We start from the raw sequence: 16,450 nt of genomic DNA, 5'->3' as shown, positions 1-16,450 counted from the left end.
TGAAAAGCTTGTGTGTTAGTTCAGCAATGGTTGCCGCTGATAAGATCTCCAACCTCAAATCTGAGGTTGCCTCTCTCAGCCAGATCAAGTATCTATATATCTTCGTCTCCAATCCATTCATATTCTTCGTTTTTGTTTCCGATTCCCATTTGATCTAAGCTTCATTTGCTTCTATCTGGTGCAGCAAGAATGAGAAGAACAGATTCATCAACCTCATCTCTCCCTATCTCAGGTAATTCAATTATGCTTCCTCTCTCCTCATTTCAATTTCTCTGCTTTTCTCTGTCTTTATGTGATTCTGGATATGGTTCGTGTAGATGTGAATCTGAAATGGTTGATTTGTATTGTATGAATATGAATTTGTTATAGGTTTTTTCTTTAAAGCACTGGACTGGTTTGGGTTTGTGAATTTGTGATCTGAAGCATTTGTTTGGCTTTGTTCTTCTTCTGTGGTATTGGATTTGCGATTGGGATATTGTATTACATTTTATAGATTTGAGATGATTGTTGCTTCATTTACTGGTTTGGTTGAGATTAAGTTATAGACGTGAGCTCAGCTTGTTTTTACTTTTCTCTTGCAGATGGTGGAGGTGGTGGGTGGGTTGGCATTGATGAAGGAGGAGAGGAGGAGAGAGAGCTGGAAGAAGAAGAGGAGGTAAAGAGAAAAAAATAAAAAATAAAAAGAGAGAGAATTTTTTTTTTCTAAGTGAGGGTATAATACACATTTTGACATAAAATGGCTGCCACGTCAGCAACTTAATGGAGAATTTGGACGGAGCTTGACGGCAGGACGAATTGGGAGAAAATTGAGAGTTCAGAGACTTTTTAGGTGAAATTCAAAGGTCAGAGACTGAAACGATAAAACCCTATAAGTATAGGGAGTAACCAGTATTTATTATTTAATCCTATTTTTAATAACAAATAACCTATTTCACCTTCTTTTTTTTTATAATCATATTTTGAAGGTCTCTCGTCTTCTTCGAGTTTCTCCACCTCTCGTCTTCAGAGAAGAGAGGAGTTGTTGATGGGGTGGCCAGGGTTTGATGTACAAAGAGAGAGCAGGTCAGGTGGCTAAAGAAGATTTGGGTGTCCAAATCACTTTTGGGTGCTGGTATGCTAGCACGTGAATTGGCTTTCAAAATATGATGGAATGGTTGAGATTATCATATGGAATTCTGAGGATTTCATGAAGGAGCTCCCAAATTGAAGCAAACTAGGTTTTCTCTTTTAATGGGAAGCCTCATAATCTGTGCCAATGATCTCCAACCTAAGCCACAAGAGTACTGGTTGTGGTAGATTCATATTTCAAAGCTTCTTTGTCTTCTTATAATAACGAGCTAAATGATGGATCCTGTTTTCCACCAGAATTGTCTTTAGATTCATAATTCTTGTCCTTCTTGTTTCTCTCCAAATTATACTCTATAAGTTCTACCGCATGATGACTAGTAACTGTCTAAGAGCATCTCCAACGGTGGTGTCAAAATCCACCGTGGAGCTCCAACGGATACAAAAGCAGATCTCTTCCTCTTCAACCCATCCTTCAAATCCACCGTGGATGACAATTCTTGGTTTCGTCTGTCAAATTTGACAGACTCAGGTCATCTGTCATTTTATTTTTTATTGTTTCTCCCTTTCTCCTCTATCGTTCTCCTCAATTTCATGCTACCCAGATCAAAGTCATTCATGATCTTTCTCATCTTTCTATTTCTTCCTACAATACCCAAATCTTCATACCCAAACCTTCAAAAATCATTGATATCAAACTAAAAATTAAATTTTCATTCAGATTTGGGGAAAAAGAGAGGAAGAGAGTTAGAAAGAAAAACTGAAGAATTGGGTTCAAGCAACTCCGATCACATCTAAGTGTTGCCATGATCGATCACAGTGTTGAGGTCGCGATTGTGTTTGCGATGTTGAAATCTGGGCTGCTTGTGGTTACTTGGATATGTTCAAATTTGTTAATATGGTGGCTTTTCTAATTGCCCAGAAAAGCTAGAAGAAGGCGTAGAGAAAGAGAAGAGAAAGAAGATGGAGAGAGAAAGCAATAGTGCAATTGAGTTTTAATTAAATACATTATAATAATAATAAAATATTTATTTATTTTAATCTATGGGTTGGAGTGAAAAATTACCAAAATTGACAATTTCTTGTAGTTGTCAAATTTCAAACTTATCTCAAAATTTTTGACCTCTCCATTGGAGATGGTCTAAGTGATAGAACGATTTTGCCCCTTCTCTCTGGTCTCTTTTGTTGTTGTGCCCCTGGCTTTATCATTTGTCTATATTGCACTGCTTAGAAGTATTGGGTCTCTCAGTTTTGTAATCGCTCCAGAGAGAGAACGAAGAGATCAACCAGATTTCAGTCCTTTATAAGCTCAAACAGACCTTGTCTCAATAAATTTCCTTTTTATTTATTATTATTATTTTTTAATGATGGGTTATGAAAATTCGATCTGTGCATTTGGGTTTTATCAATCTTGAGGAAATCTGGGAAGGCGAGGATGGAGGCGAAACTAGGTTCGATTTCTGTTTCTTTTGATTCTTTCATGGTTCTTTGGTCTGGAGTTTTGGAGTTGAAGTTGAGCGAGCTCTGGAATTGATTTTGGGGAATTGTGTTAGGTTTGGTTTGGTTTCGCATAAAAATTTGAAATTGAGAGCAATAAGGTATTATAAAAGAAATTTTACCAAGTTCTTTGTGCTTTCTCTGTGCTTGGTTTGTTGAGTCAAATTCGGAAAAGATTATGATGAGCAGAAATAGAGTGATCTTGGTGCTTGCATGGATAGCTTATTGAGAAAATTGCGGAAGAATAAAATGTGATGGAATCGTGAATTTCCTTTCGCATTTTTGCTAATTATATTGAACTTCTTTAGTTTATATATATTTTTCTGGTGCAATAAATGGAGGATGTGTGAGTGGTCAAATTCGGTTGGGCATGCAATTAAGGCGATTAACTCCGCAGTTAGTATAGCGTTAAATTTCAGTCATGAATGCGGCGATTATTACGACAATAACTACGCATAATGATTATGATTATAAGTGCGCAATAAGTGCGCAATGAATGACTGTCATAAATATGCAATGAATGACGGTCGTAAGTACGCAATGATTAACTGTTATTAGTGCAGCAATAATTATCATTATAAGTGTGTAAATAAATGCAGCCATCAAAGCAGAAATAATGGCGGCTTGTTCATGAAGTAAGTCATCACCTATATAAAGGAGGCTCGACGTCCAGGTAATCCATCGAATTCCAATGATCCTGACTTAGGCATCAGAGAGTTTTCTGCAGGTACCCCCCCTTCTCCTCAAGCCGACGGTCAAATTCCAGGTCAACGCTCGAGGGAAGCTTCTCGATTGTTCCCAGGTCAGCTCCCGCTCCAATTCGCATTAATTGTTGGGTCAAACTCCTCTACGGAATTTTTCACCTCCAACAAGTGGCGCCGTCTGTGGGAAGCACTTTTCCCTAAAAAGTGATGGCGGGAGCTGCCCCTGACGGGATTCTATTTCTATCACTAAGGACTAGGAGTGATGGAATACAAGCCCGAAGTGATAAAAGTCTGGGTAACGTAGACTAGCGTTCTTTCCTTTAATAATCATATTCTGACTTTTTCCTTTTATATTTGAAATATATTTGTGGTCAGTGTTGTTGAAATGTATGTGTAAGGCTGCTGGCCAGAGTAAATACCCAAGGTCGGTGGCTGTGGAGAATAAAATGTTGTTGATCAGATTCAAAGGGAAATGGGGGCAATTCCATGTCTCATGCTGAAAATGAATCTTTGCCTTGAAGAAAGCATCGAGGCGGCCAGGGCCCGAGGAAAGATTCAGGGCGGCCAGGGCCCGAAGAAAGATTCGGGGCGGCTAGGAAGGCCAGGGCCCGAGGAAAGAATCGGGGCTGCCAGGGCCTGAGGAAAGAATCGGGGCCGCCAAGGCTCTAGTAAAGAATCGGGACGTCCAGGGCTCGAGGAAATATTCAAGGCAAGATTTGAAGCAGCTAGAGAATGGAAATTTCCTCTTAGGACGAGTGTCCAAAGAGAAAATTTGGGGGCATTGTGGGAGTGGTCAAATTCTGCTGGTCATGCAATTAAGGCGATTAACTCCGCAGTTAGTATGACGTTAAATTTCAGTCATGAATGCGGCGATTATTACGACAACAACTACGCACAATGATTATGATTATAAGTGCACAATGAATGACTGTCATAAATATGCAATGAATGACGGTCGTAAGTATGCAATAATTAACTATTATTAGTGCAGCAATAATTATCATTATAAGTGTGTAAATAAATGCAGCCATCAAAGCAGAAATAATGGCGGCTTGTTCCCGAAGTAAGTCATCACCTATATAAAGGAGGCTCGACGTCCAAGTAATCCATCGAATTCCAATGATCTCTACTCCACAATTAAGACACATACTGACTTAGGCATCGGAGAGTTTTCTGCAAGTACCCCCCCCTTCTCCTCGAGCCGACGGTCAAATTCCAGGTCAACGCTCGAGGGAAGCTTCTCGGTTGTTCCCAGGTCAGCTCCCGCTCCAGTCCGCATTAATTGTTGGGTCAAACTCCTCTACGGAATTTTTCACCTCCAACAGAGGATTTAATTATTGTGATTCATGTCGAGTTGGTTGTGTTGGATAAGGAAAAATTTATGCTCAACTAGGCACTACTTGATATGATAGAGCTCCGCCTCTTTTCTATGTTTCTATTGTTGTCATTGGAAACTGATGTTTTAGAATCTGCTTCTTCTTGGCCCCGTGGATGGTATGCTTAAATAGATTCGGCCATGTATGCTTGAGCTATTAGTTAATTTTCTGTTTTTTTTTCTTCTGTTTGAAAAGGTATACAAGTTAGATTTCGGTAAATGCAGTAGTGATAAGTGCATTGTTTTGTTGTGTTACTATATTGTTCTTGCGATTCGAAAGAAGTGGTAAATATATGGTTATCTGTAGGAGGATTTAAAATAATTTACTAAGGCTTTGTGTAGATTGCTCATCAAAGTTTTGTAATGCCTGCAAATTTAAGTTTTTGTTTTTTTGCAAAAAGTATTGTTGAACCTAGAAGAACATGTACAGAGTTTATGTAGAGCTGGATGAAGTTAAAGCTGAGCTTGAGAAGCTCATCACTGAATATAAAAGAAAAGCATAACTATCTAAGAAATTGAGGAAAGCACACAATGATCAGCCTAGTAAGGTCTAGGAGGCAAGTTTGAAAATCGAGAAGCAAGCAAGAACTAAATGAGAATGCAGAAAAAATATCCACAACACAGCATATGTGTGAGGATCTCAAATGTAGTTTAAAAGATAAAGAGCCCATGATACAACATCTCAGGGCTTCAAACGATTAACTTCAAGTTGATGTGCAGAAAATTGGAAGAAACCAATAGAGTTTTTTGATAATTTTGTTCTAACAGCAGAAGTACCCTGTGTTTGGTTGTTCTATTCATGTCAAAGATGTGTTTTCTGCAATTACTCCTACAGTGGGTTTTAGTTTCTATTTGTATTGGTTTTCTACAAAATAAGGTTAGCATTTCTTGGATTGTAATTGATACTTTTATTAATGGGTTAAATACTGTTTACTTCCTGCACTTTTACAAAAAAAAACTTCAGTCCATGTCATTCTAATTTCACATGTTTAATCCTTGTACTTATCAATTTTGGACCAATAGGTCCATTCCATTGCAATCCGTCCAAAAAATCACTTAACTTGCTAACATGACACTCCTTCCAAGTCAAAAAGCCTATTATACCCTCACTTTTTTTTTTCCTTCTCCCAATCTGTTCATCTCTTCTTCTTCTTTCTTCTTCCATCTTCGAGCTTTCTCTTCTCCAGAAACCTCAACACGAGATGAAGTTGCAACCTTTCCCTTCTCCTTTAAAACCCTAAACATCTCGCTCACCCGCAACCCTAATCAACCACCAATTTCAAGTGAACCCCAATCGGCCTCGTCAGGGCAGAAGTCTCAACCTAACACTGCCAATCTGAAATCAAAATCAAGGTTGAGAGAGAAAGAAGGAGGTTCATACTCGGCGGCCATAGAAGGAGTTTCAGTATGAAATTGGAGGAGTGTGGGTCTGAAATAAGATGGGTTTCAAGTCACACATAGCTCTAAGATATCTGTTTGCTTCAAACCCAGAAAGGCAGAAACCCATGAGCAAGAAATGGATGAAGAAGAAGACCCAGATGCCTAAGTTCAAGACTTTACCGGCCCAGAAAATTACTTAGTACCGAGGAGTTATTTTTCGGGTCATATTCTATTTGTGTAGCTTGATTTGAGTTCTGGGTTTGCTTTATTTGCTTCAATTTGCTACTGACTTCGGTGCTGTTAATGGCAATGAGGGTGGGGAAAGCTGTGCATTTTGAAAGACCTAACATGGAAAGATATTTCGGCCTAATATGATCTGGGTAGGGAGCTCGGCCATGGAGAATTTGAAATCACCTATTTCTGCATAGATTTGTCATCAGGTGAGAAATCCTCTAGCAAATGGATTTCAAAGTCAACTTGGATTGCTGCAGATAGCGAGGATGTAAGACTTAAGGTGGAGATCATGAGGCATTTGCCTCAGCACGCTAACATTCATAAAAAACTAGACTCACCAGCCAGTGACGTTAATTGCGGCCATGGTGGAGAGCATGGTGAGCAGGATAGCTGAAATTCTCGACTGAAAAACAATAGCCAGTTCTTCGATGGCTGGCCATCCATGGTTTGAAGAAACAGATGGAGCTTCTTCCTTGAATTTAGGCGAGGCTTGGTGAATTTGGATGGTGAGTCGGATTTGAGAGGTTGAATGTTGAGAGAGTTGGAAGAAGAATAAGAGTGTTGGAAGAATAACAGAAAAACAGAAAGAAAGAAAAATAATAATAAAATAAAATACAATTATTAATTAAAAATAATAAAAATAAATAAAATTAATTAATTAAAAAAGAGTAAATGAGGGTAAAATAGACATTTTACCACAAAAATACTGCCACGTCAGCTATTTAACGGAAGTTTTGGACGGAGAGTAACGGAATGGACCTATTGGTCCAAAATTGAGAGTATAGGGAGTAAACGTGTGAAATTAGAAGGACATGCACTAAAATGTTTTTTGAGTAAAAGTTCAGAGAGTAAACAGTATTTAACCCTTTATTAATACAATTTAGGAGGAAAAAAATCCCGGCAGCATTGCGCGGGTTTAAACACTTGTACTTCCTAATTGAGAATGATTTCTTGATGAGGTGGTACAAATTCCCTGGTATTTCATGAGCAAGACCATGAGCCTTCATTATACGCAATATCTTGCTCCCAGTAGCACTCTTCACCTGACCAATCCTATGAGAATCACGAAGAATAACACCAATTTGATATGGTGTCAGACCCTTCTTGGCAAACTTGCAAATGTTCTCAAAATCTTGAGTAGAGATCTTCAACCAGCTAGGAGGGTTCCTACAGTAGAGCCGAAGCCGAAATACCCTTTCCTCTACTATGCATACGACCCATTGAGACTAGCTTGTCGTATCTATGCCGATGCTTTGCCTCACTTATTGTCTGTATTGCCCAGAATTCATCATGCTTTAATTTTTGTTTTCTTGTTTTTTTATTTTTATTGTTTTAGACATAAAAAGACAATTTAACCCTTTAAAATTCGGTCACATGCGCGTCATGTGATCATTTTTAAGAGCTCCGTGACTGAAATTGGACGAAGACACAACATTGATAAAAAAAAAAAAAAAAGACTCCAGCTATCACATTGATAAAATTTTAACTTCAGGTACCATTCTGAAAGTCACTTAAGAGTGCACAGACTACTGGTAAAAAAAAAACCCTAACTTTTACCATTACCCATATTGTCATTGTCTTCTCTTTCACTTGACATTCAAATGAAAAATCTTGTGAGAATCTTTTTGCTATTTTCTTATCCAAGATATCTTTCATCTGGTATTTCGGCTTTCTCCATGGGCCTTCATTGGGAGATGGAAAATAAGGTCGCTATATTGACATTCATTCATTTCTGTCTTGTAATTATATATGGATTTGAAAAAGGGGCAAAGGCTCCCGTTAGATTGGAGTGATGATTCTTGCCCCTATGTTGTTATTAATATTTGGATAGTAATCGAGATCTTGTGTTGGAGATTTCGTGCGCCTCAAATCTTGTGTTCCCTACACAGAAGTTAATCCAGATCAGCCTCTGACTTATATTGAAGCTTGCTACGGATTATACTTTGAGCGAGCAGTATTGGGATCCTTGGAATGAGGTTAGAATTGGGAAGTTACTCGAAGATCTTGATACTCTAGCCGGAACCGTTTCTGTCAAGTTACAATATCTTAATGTTTCCGTCTTCTTTGAGAGTTTGAGGTCTCAATTAGGGTGATTGAATAGGTTGGCTTCATGCCCAAGGCATCGTTAGGCTGGACCACTCAGAGCATCTCCAATGACAATTTCTTTTGGCTTTGGTCAAATTTAAATTTGACATATGACATGGCAAAATTGACATGTTCACATTTGCACTAATTTTAACTCTAATAGAGATGTCTTTATTATTTTTTTTTTAGAGGAGGACCAGCTCAACGTCCTCTCTCAGAAATTTATTGATAACTGAATAAATAATACATGAGGTGGAGGACGTTACAAAAGCCAGCCCCAATCAAAGGAGCAAAGATGACCATTACATACTAGGACCATTCTAGAAAGTTCCTTACAAATACAAAACAAAGCAAACAAATCAAAAACCAATTTAGCATAGAGAGAAAAAGAATGTCAAGAGAACCTATAGATTGGCCTAGATGAGAAGTCACGCCCATACTTAACAGCCAAGAATGAAGGTAAAGAAGACCACGTACTCCTTCCCACATGCGATGCTCCGTAATTAGCCAACGTATCTGCAGGAGAATTTCCTTTCCTAAAGATGTGAGAAACATGCAGATGCAACTGTTGAGCAAGAGCTAGACAGTTGAACCATTGCACACGTTGCCGCCAAGGAATCAAATTTGGAGAAACAAAATACCTCAGGAGAACTGCTGATCCGTTTCGACCCACATATGTTGTCATTCCTTCAACATGGCCACCTTAATAGCTTCAATATAGGCTAGTACCACAGCGTCAAGAGAACTAGGAACACGCACACGTGAAGCGAAGGCAAAGATGAAAGCACCGTCATAATCCCGGGCTATGCCGCCAAAGCCTGCCTGGTCTTGACATCTGAACAACCCATAACTTTTATCCATGGAGATGGTGGAGGCATCCAAGTGACCATATTAAACTTAGGGGCACAAGGCCTTAGCGGCGAAAGATGCAAGAGACCAAAAATAGGAGGCCCAAAGTGAGCGTTGGATGACGCAAAGGCCAAGCTAGTCGACTCTCGTAAAGCTGAGGTTAGAAAATGCATGAAATTACTCCAAATAAACATACTGCCATCATGCCGCAAGCGATTTCTCTCTGACCAAACACACCACAAAACATTGCACAACGCTATGCACTAAAGAAGCTTGGAGGAAGTGGAGAGGTGTGAGATGAAATCTATACTAAGTAAATCCAATAGAGATGTCAAATTTGAATAGTATTTTAATATATATAATTCTATTTATGTTGTTTTCCCTTTCTTTTTTGTATTTTGTAAATCAAAGAACATACCAAGAATGTTTCCAGTAAGAGAGATGCAATTGAGATTATAAGAATTTGAGATGAAGGAATACATAGCAGGAAACCTAAACATATGAAAACATATCTATTTCACTGGAAACCAAATGAACTGATACAAACTAAAAGAAATAGAAGGCTTTGCAATCTCCCATACAAACTTATGCTGCACATTACATAAACAACTAGTGTTCAAAAACCATTGGAGGAATAAATTCAGAAACTTCATATATCACCTTGCAAAATTTTCATCTGAAGTTTGGAATAATATGCCCTATGCTCAGGATTCATATTAGATGTATCCATAGACATAATTCTCATCTCATCCTCAAATTTCATATTCTCAGCCTCAAGTTTCCTAACTCGCAGTTTTTCTTAGTCAACTTCAATTTTCTCCTTCATAATTTCTAGTTTTTTTTTTCATCTCTTTCTTTTTTCTCTTGATGTAATTTTTGAATTTACATCAATTGATCAGATGTCTCTTTCAGCTTTCTTTTCTCAGCCTCCTTACCTGGTGGTCTAGACACTAGAAAGCAAGTGTTTATGTCTTCTTCAATATCTATGTGAATGCCTGTAGTTGAAGATGATGAGATAGTAGATAGACCGGATTTAGATCTTTTCTTACTTTTCTTGTTGTCCAACTCTTGCATTAATTGTATCCACTTTGGTTGGTGCTTCAACAAAATCCAAGCATGATCAAGATTGAACTACAACTTTTCTTGTGCTTCAAACATCTTCTTTGCATCTGCAATTTGAAGAGAGTAAAAAAAAAAAAAATTATATTATATTATTCCATGGTGCTTAGAGGCATTACTTTGAAGACGTATTGAGAAGCCAATCAAATACATTTTACCTTGTCCTGTTCAGTCTTCCCACTTTCACATCTTTCATTTAGTTGCAAAACATCCTGAAAATTTGTTCACCACCTTTTGTATTTTTCCCCACCGTTGTGTCAGGATCGATTGTGAACGATCACTATCAAAGGACTTGTACCGATGATAGAACTCTGTAATTTTCCCCCAAAAAGTGTGAAGCTTTTGATCATTGCCTTGTATTGAATCCATACTAGTATTCAACCAAACACTGATAAGAAGTTTGGAATTGTAGAAATAAATTAGTTTTTCAGAATGTTGCTTCTATCCCATCTAAATGTGTTTTTCAAGCATCTATAGTCCGATCCAATTATCTTCAGGCTAATCCTAATCGTACTTATCCTAAAATATCAAGGTATTTTCATATCAAATGGCAACCTTATAATTCTGAATAGGTTAAATAGAACTTTGATGGCTATGTTAGGAATGGAAATGCTACGATTGATTTTGTTTTTCGTAATGCAGATGACAATCCTTTGTTCGCTTCTAATAGGATACTTGGCAATGTTAATGTTCTTGTGGCTGAAGCGACTGCTTTAAGAGATGCTCTACAGACTGCTCTTATGCATCATTCACTACTACAGAAATTGAATCAGACAACACCTTTCAGACGACAGTATGCAATTTTTTGTTGTGTGATTGAAATTTTTTTTTTTCAGACGTCATTTCTGTAAGAGCTGTTGTGTGATAGGGACTTAAAAATTAGTTCAGATGACGTTTAAGATAAAAACTGTTGTGTGATGCTCAAAAAAATTGAGCGGCAAGTTTCCCACCGTGTTAGTGGTGCCAGACCCCACATGAAACCCAAAATTTTCTCCAACTTGTATTAATCAGACGATGAGAAATAATATAACTTTGGTCTGATCAAATATTTGACAAAAGGGAGGGAGATTTCTCACCACCATTTATCCCCAACTCCCCAAATGGGGAAGTCAAGTTAACACGAGACAAATCCCAAATTTAAAACTTGTGCATTCAGACCACATTACTTTTAATTTCTGTTGTGTGAGTCATTGTCTAAATTGATAGGGCATGTCCAAATGGGCTTGAAACCCTAACACTTAAACAAAAAACATAACAAAACCAAAACCAAATCCTCTCTTGACACAAACCCGACCTCATCACTCCTCTCGATAGCTAGCGAAACCTCCTCTTCAGTCGCGTCTCACAAAACCAAAACCTAGCTCCTCTTTACTCATGCCTCACCAAAACCCAAACCAAAATCAAATCCAATTGAAAGCTTGACGATAGATAGCCTTAAACCTTAAATTTCATCTTTCATTCTCATAAACAATACCCAATACCCAAATTGTTGCTGATGATGTTCTTCGCCAGTTTCACTTGGATTTGAAAATTTTGGGAATGCTGAAGGAAATGTCGAGAAAATTTTTTCCCCAAATTCAAACCATAACCTTTTCAATTTGTGATTACGGTTTCCGTAATTCAATTTTAGTCATTTATAGCTCTGATATGTGTGTTTCAGGCGTGTTCCGGCGCGATTCACTGCACTCTCTCCCACTTTCACAATGGTCACCGTCTTCTTCTTCTCCTCATATACTTAAGGGTTTCATTTCTCTTTCTCACTATTCTCATACATTAACTGGTCTATGATTTTGCAGGCAGATTTTACCAAAGAACTCAAACCCCTTTTCGATTACAATTGCGTACAGCCTCTCAATGTCATCTCCTTTGACGACGACGACGGTGGTGACCTCTTTTCGATAACTGGAATCTTTACTAATTCAATCAAGGCTTGAATTGTGTCCAAGTTCGGTATTTTGAAGCGTTCAATGTTTCTATTGTAGAGGATGAGGTGTCTGCTTCTCCTCCAACCAAGAAGAGGAAGAAGGCTTCAAATTCAGTAGTAAGCAGCTATTATCCACTATCGGATGTTCCGATTTTACATATGGTTTTCAATTTGTTGATATCTTTTTCTGGATTAATTGGGGATTAGGTTGAAAAGGTTGATGACAGTGTGAAGTTTGGTTCTTGCTTAATCCGCCAAGAATCTAGTGCTTCACCTTGCTGGATACGACAATGTAAAGGTTGGTTCTTGCTTAATCCGATTTCTTTATGGGTTGTTAATCATGCGATTGTTGGTTTAATAATTTTCATGTTCTTGTCTGGCAAGGATTGAGGTTGGCTACCTGCATCCAGGATAGTGGTGTCAAAGAAATCAAGCCCAAGAGGAGTACAATCATGGTATGAAGCTTTACTGATTATTGATTTTGTTTTCTGGGTTTTGTTCATTTGGGATTTTTGGTAGAAATGCTATGTTTTCTGGTTTATTCTTTGCAATGGGTTATGAAATTTGATCATGTTTTTAGTAGAAAGTTTAATCATTTTTTTTGTGGGTTTTGTTTGTTGTGATTTGTAACACTGTCATCTGGTTTTGCATTCTTGCATTCAAACTTAGGCTCCAATGCTCTGTTTTTAGCTTGATTCTTTACAATGGGGTGATTGGTTTTGAGTTTTAACTATGTTATATGTCGAATTTCAGTGGGTTTGGTTTGTTCTGACAGTATCATTTGATTTTCGACTTTGAATAGGGTAAAACTAAGAAAGGCTATCAAGCATGAAGTTGTTGGGGTGGAGATTAGTCCTAACCTATAGGAATGAGAAAGTCATCAGGTTTGCTAGGAGAGGAATATTATCATTGTCATGCTCACATCAGGTGCGATCAATTTACAATGATGATCATATTAATAACAACTTATTATATGACCATATTAATAACAACTCTCTTTTCCCAGTTCATTTAATGCCTCTTTTAATTTCTGCTTATAAATAACTTGTCGGGCATCCTCTTTCTATAGGACGAGCCATGGGAACCCATGAGATTGTTATTATTGGATGTTTGATTGGTTGAGTTGTGGGGTTTGTTTGATTTTGGTGTTTCAGTTGTGTTAAGTGTTGGAATTTTGGGTTCTGGGTGTGATAAAGATAGACCCCTTTTAAGGAGTTTTGATGATTTCTGGGTTTGTTTGTTGGGTGAAAAAGGTAAAAACTTTGCTGCTACTGTGAAATTTAGTTTTACTATTTAGATATGTTCTATTTGCTTTTGTTACTCTAATTTGATTTCATCTAAAAGTTCCAGTATGTATGAAAATGGTTTCTGGAATTGAGTCAACAGGCTACAACTCTATTTATTGCTTATATGCTTCCAGTTACTTCAGCCATCAGTTTAGGATTTTTCTACTGGAGAAAAAAACAAATTAACCTTCTTTGTTTTCTTAGAGCTCACATTCGTTAGGCTCACAATTAACGGGGTTGGTTGATTGAGTTTCTTGATCTTGACAAGTGAATGCATTCAGCTTATTGTCATGATTCAACTGATTGAATGAGCACATCAACAAGGTTACAGGGGCCTTGCATACAAAATATTAACCAAATCCCGCGAGCAAGTCTAAACATTTGCTGGGTTTACTACTCTTCTGTAGATGATCTTTTGAATATCTAAGCACATATTTATTCATGTACAGGAATTTAAGAAGGCTGTTATATTACGTACTTATGGCAAGTGAATCTTGTTGAGTGACTAAAAATGATGGTAGGTGCAAGAAGTATGGAGTATGATGAATGGGCCAATCAAAGGTAGGCATGGAAATTGGAATCTGCTGCCATTATGGAGCCTTCAATAAATTTTATTGTTTCATCTCACTCTAAAGGGAAGAGAAGGTGAGTGTAGTTATGTTTGGATTTAAAAAATACATTAAGCTTGCTGAGCCTCCCTTAAGTTATAATCCTTACCATCATAAAAGTGGCTTCTTCCTTTGGCATTTGGTCACTTCTGATTCAGTTTTATAGTACATGGATCAAGCTCATGTTGCTGTAGATTGGCATAAAGTAGGATAGTTACACCTGTTGTGCTCAGTTTGCTGGTTCTCTGCCATTTATTTTTGTTGTGCATTATTGAGACATTGCTTCAATGGCTACTTATTTCTTTATTGTTGGTTAGGTCTTACTTCTCTCTTTAACTTTGCACCAATTTTGTTTTTCTAATTGTTTCTTCATGTGGTAGATATGCAACATGTGGATTACCAAAAAGTGTCTTCTTTGCTTCAAGTCTTTGGTAAGTGCTGAAATGTAGTAATAATTGGACTTTGGTTTGGGTAATATATCTGTAAGGAACATGAATACGTATCATGCATATAATCTTCTCTGATTTCGGGTTTGAAAATATTGCTTGCTTGCATATTTCTGTGGCCTTCGAGCAGTGAGGAAGCACATTCTGAAGCTGGAACAAGACATTGAGTTGCTTAAAGCAGAGGCTAAAAGAAAAGTTGAATTTAGTTATGATGTTATTGAAGGAACTCCAGAAGATATTGAGTGTGTTGAGTCTGGAGCTCCTCAAACTTCAAGCTTCTTAGACTCTAATGAGGCCATGAGAGTAGCCAAGCTTGCAAAGCTAGACACTGAAGTAAATTTCTGGATGTATTTTGCTAGGAGAGTACTATTAGACGTACTCCTTTTGTGGATAAAAGATTAGCTTTGCACAATCTATTTTGATGCATGATGTAGATTATAACAATTTCTTCTATATATATATATATTTATCAGTTACTGTTAATTTGGTCATTTTTGATTCCGCTTCCAGCATATATAATGCATTGAATCATTCTTTTAGTACAACAATAACCACACAAAACTGTCATATGTACACAATATTTACAATAACCTCAAAATAAAAATTGTCATCTGAATGCAACATAGATTATGGGTGCTATGAAAAAACTGTTGTGTGAATAAAAGTCACACAACGGCTATAAAAAAAAAAGCGACTTCTTAATCGCAATCATACAACGGATGCTTAAGTTGCCTGTTGTCTGAGTAAAATTCACACAACAATTAATATTGTCGAGACCTGTTAACATGGATGTCGAGTCCTTCAGATGACAGTTTTCTAAATGCACCTTCATCAGACGTCACCGAGATAGACGATAGTCACCCTTGATATCAGACGACAGTTTTAGCTGTCGTCTGATTCAATTTCTGTAGTAGTGATTATTCAAATATTGTTGTTGAAGGCGACTCCAAGCTGCTAATTGATTGTATCCAAGGCAGCTGTGAAGTTCCGTGGAGAATTAGGCTGATGATGCAAGATATCAAGCAACCAGCATGACAATTCGAGTCATCATTTTCCGACATATTTATAGAGAGGCGAATTTTGTAACAGATCATCTAACAACTTTGGCTCATAATTCTTAGAACAATTCAGTTTGGTTTTTCTGTTTACCCATTTCTGTGTCCCTAGCTTTCTAGTTGGATCAGCTGGGAGATGGTGTTAGTCGAGGTTTTGTGCTTTAATTTTTGTTTGTATTCTGTCATAAAAAAAAAAAAAAACAAAAAAAAAACTAAAACTAGAAAGGGTACAAAAAACGACAATCAATTCCAAGTGTCAAATAAAGAGGCTCAATTATCTTCAACCACAATATATTGGTTTAAATAGGCCAACTTGAATGGTTTACGCAATTTAATTGATTTGTGCCGAAATTGAGAGTTTCTATTGGGACCTCTTAATTTACTTACTAGACCTTCCTCATTTTTTTAATTATTAAATGACTACTATATCCTTGTATAAAAAAACTGTTACAGACAACAAACTAATATATATATATATATATATATATATATATTTGTTCTCTCTCCAAAGCTTTATAATAATAGAAATACAATTCCAATACTTTTATTATTCATTTCCATTTTCAAATGTCATTTCTTTTTTTGTGAAAGTTTTCGAAGAAAAAAAATGCAAAAGAAAATGCATTCAAATTTTCTTGGTGAATTATACAAGAACAAAAGTATGATGCAATAGGAACAAAATTAGAAAAAGGTTTCTCTCATTAGTATAAAAAGATCATAAAACGAGGGATAGATAGCCATCGTGTAAACAAAACTAAATAAGCCTGTGAAGCGGCATATAAGATAAAGCAAAATAAAACGATAGAATGAGCAAATTTAATTT

The 16,450-nt window shown here is 37.1% G+C and overlaps 1 protein-coding gene and 1 pseudogene across 6 annotated transcripts; one reads left to right on the top strand and one right to left on the bottom strand.

The window, feature by feature from the left end:
• Nucleotides 1-1,267: 1,267 nt before the first annotated feature.
• LOC112174278 lies at nt 1,268-7,476 on the bottom strand (annotated as a pseudogene).
• Nucleotides 7,477-11,552: 4,076 nt separating this feature from the next.
• LOC112173888 lies at nt 11,553-15,055 on the top strand. Of its 6 annotated transcripts, none has more exons than XR_005802290.1 (8): nt 11,553-12,014; nt 12,105-12,349; nt 12,440-12,530; nt 12,617-12,687; nt 13,035-13,159; nt 13,968-14,079; nt 14,507-14,557; nt 14,703-15,055. XR_005802290.1 is itself a non-coding variant. In XM_040509537.1 (8 exons), exons 5-8 carry the CDS (start codon nt 13,061-13,063, stop codon nt 14,972-14,974), a joined length of 462 nt encoding a protein of 153 aa, XP_040365471.1. In that variant the 5' UTR covers nt 11,553-12,014; nt 12,105-12,349; nt 12,440-12,530; nt 12,617-12,687; nt 13,035-13,060; the 3' UTR covers nt 14,975-15,055. The 6 variants fall into 6 exon arrangements, 3 of the variants coding, with proteins under 3 accessions (XP_040365471.1, XP_024167337.1, XP_040365472.1); XM_040509537.1 differs by having other exon boundaries at nt 14,040-14,079; XR_005802289.1 differs by having other exon boundaries at nt 11,554-12,014; nt 14,040-14,163.
• The last annotated feature ends 1,395 nt before the right edge of the window (nt 15,056-16,450 follow it).

The sequence above is a fragment of the Rosa chinensis genome, chromosome 6 (genome assembly GCF_002994745.2).
Source record: "Rosa chinensis cultivar Old Blush chromosome 6, RchiOBHm-V2, whole genome shotgun sequence".
NCBI lineage: Eukaryota > Viridiplantae > Streptophyta > Magnoliopsida > Rosales > Rosaceae > Rosa > Rosa chinensis.
This window is presented reverse-complemented; position numbering and strand designations above follow the sequence as displayed.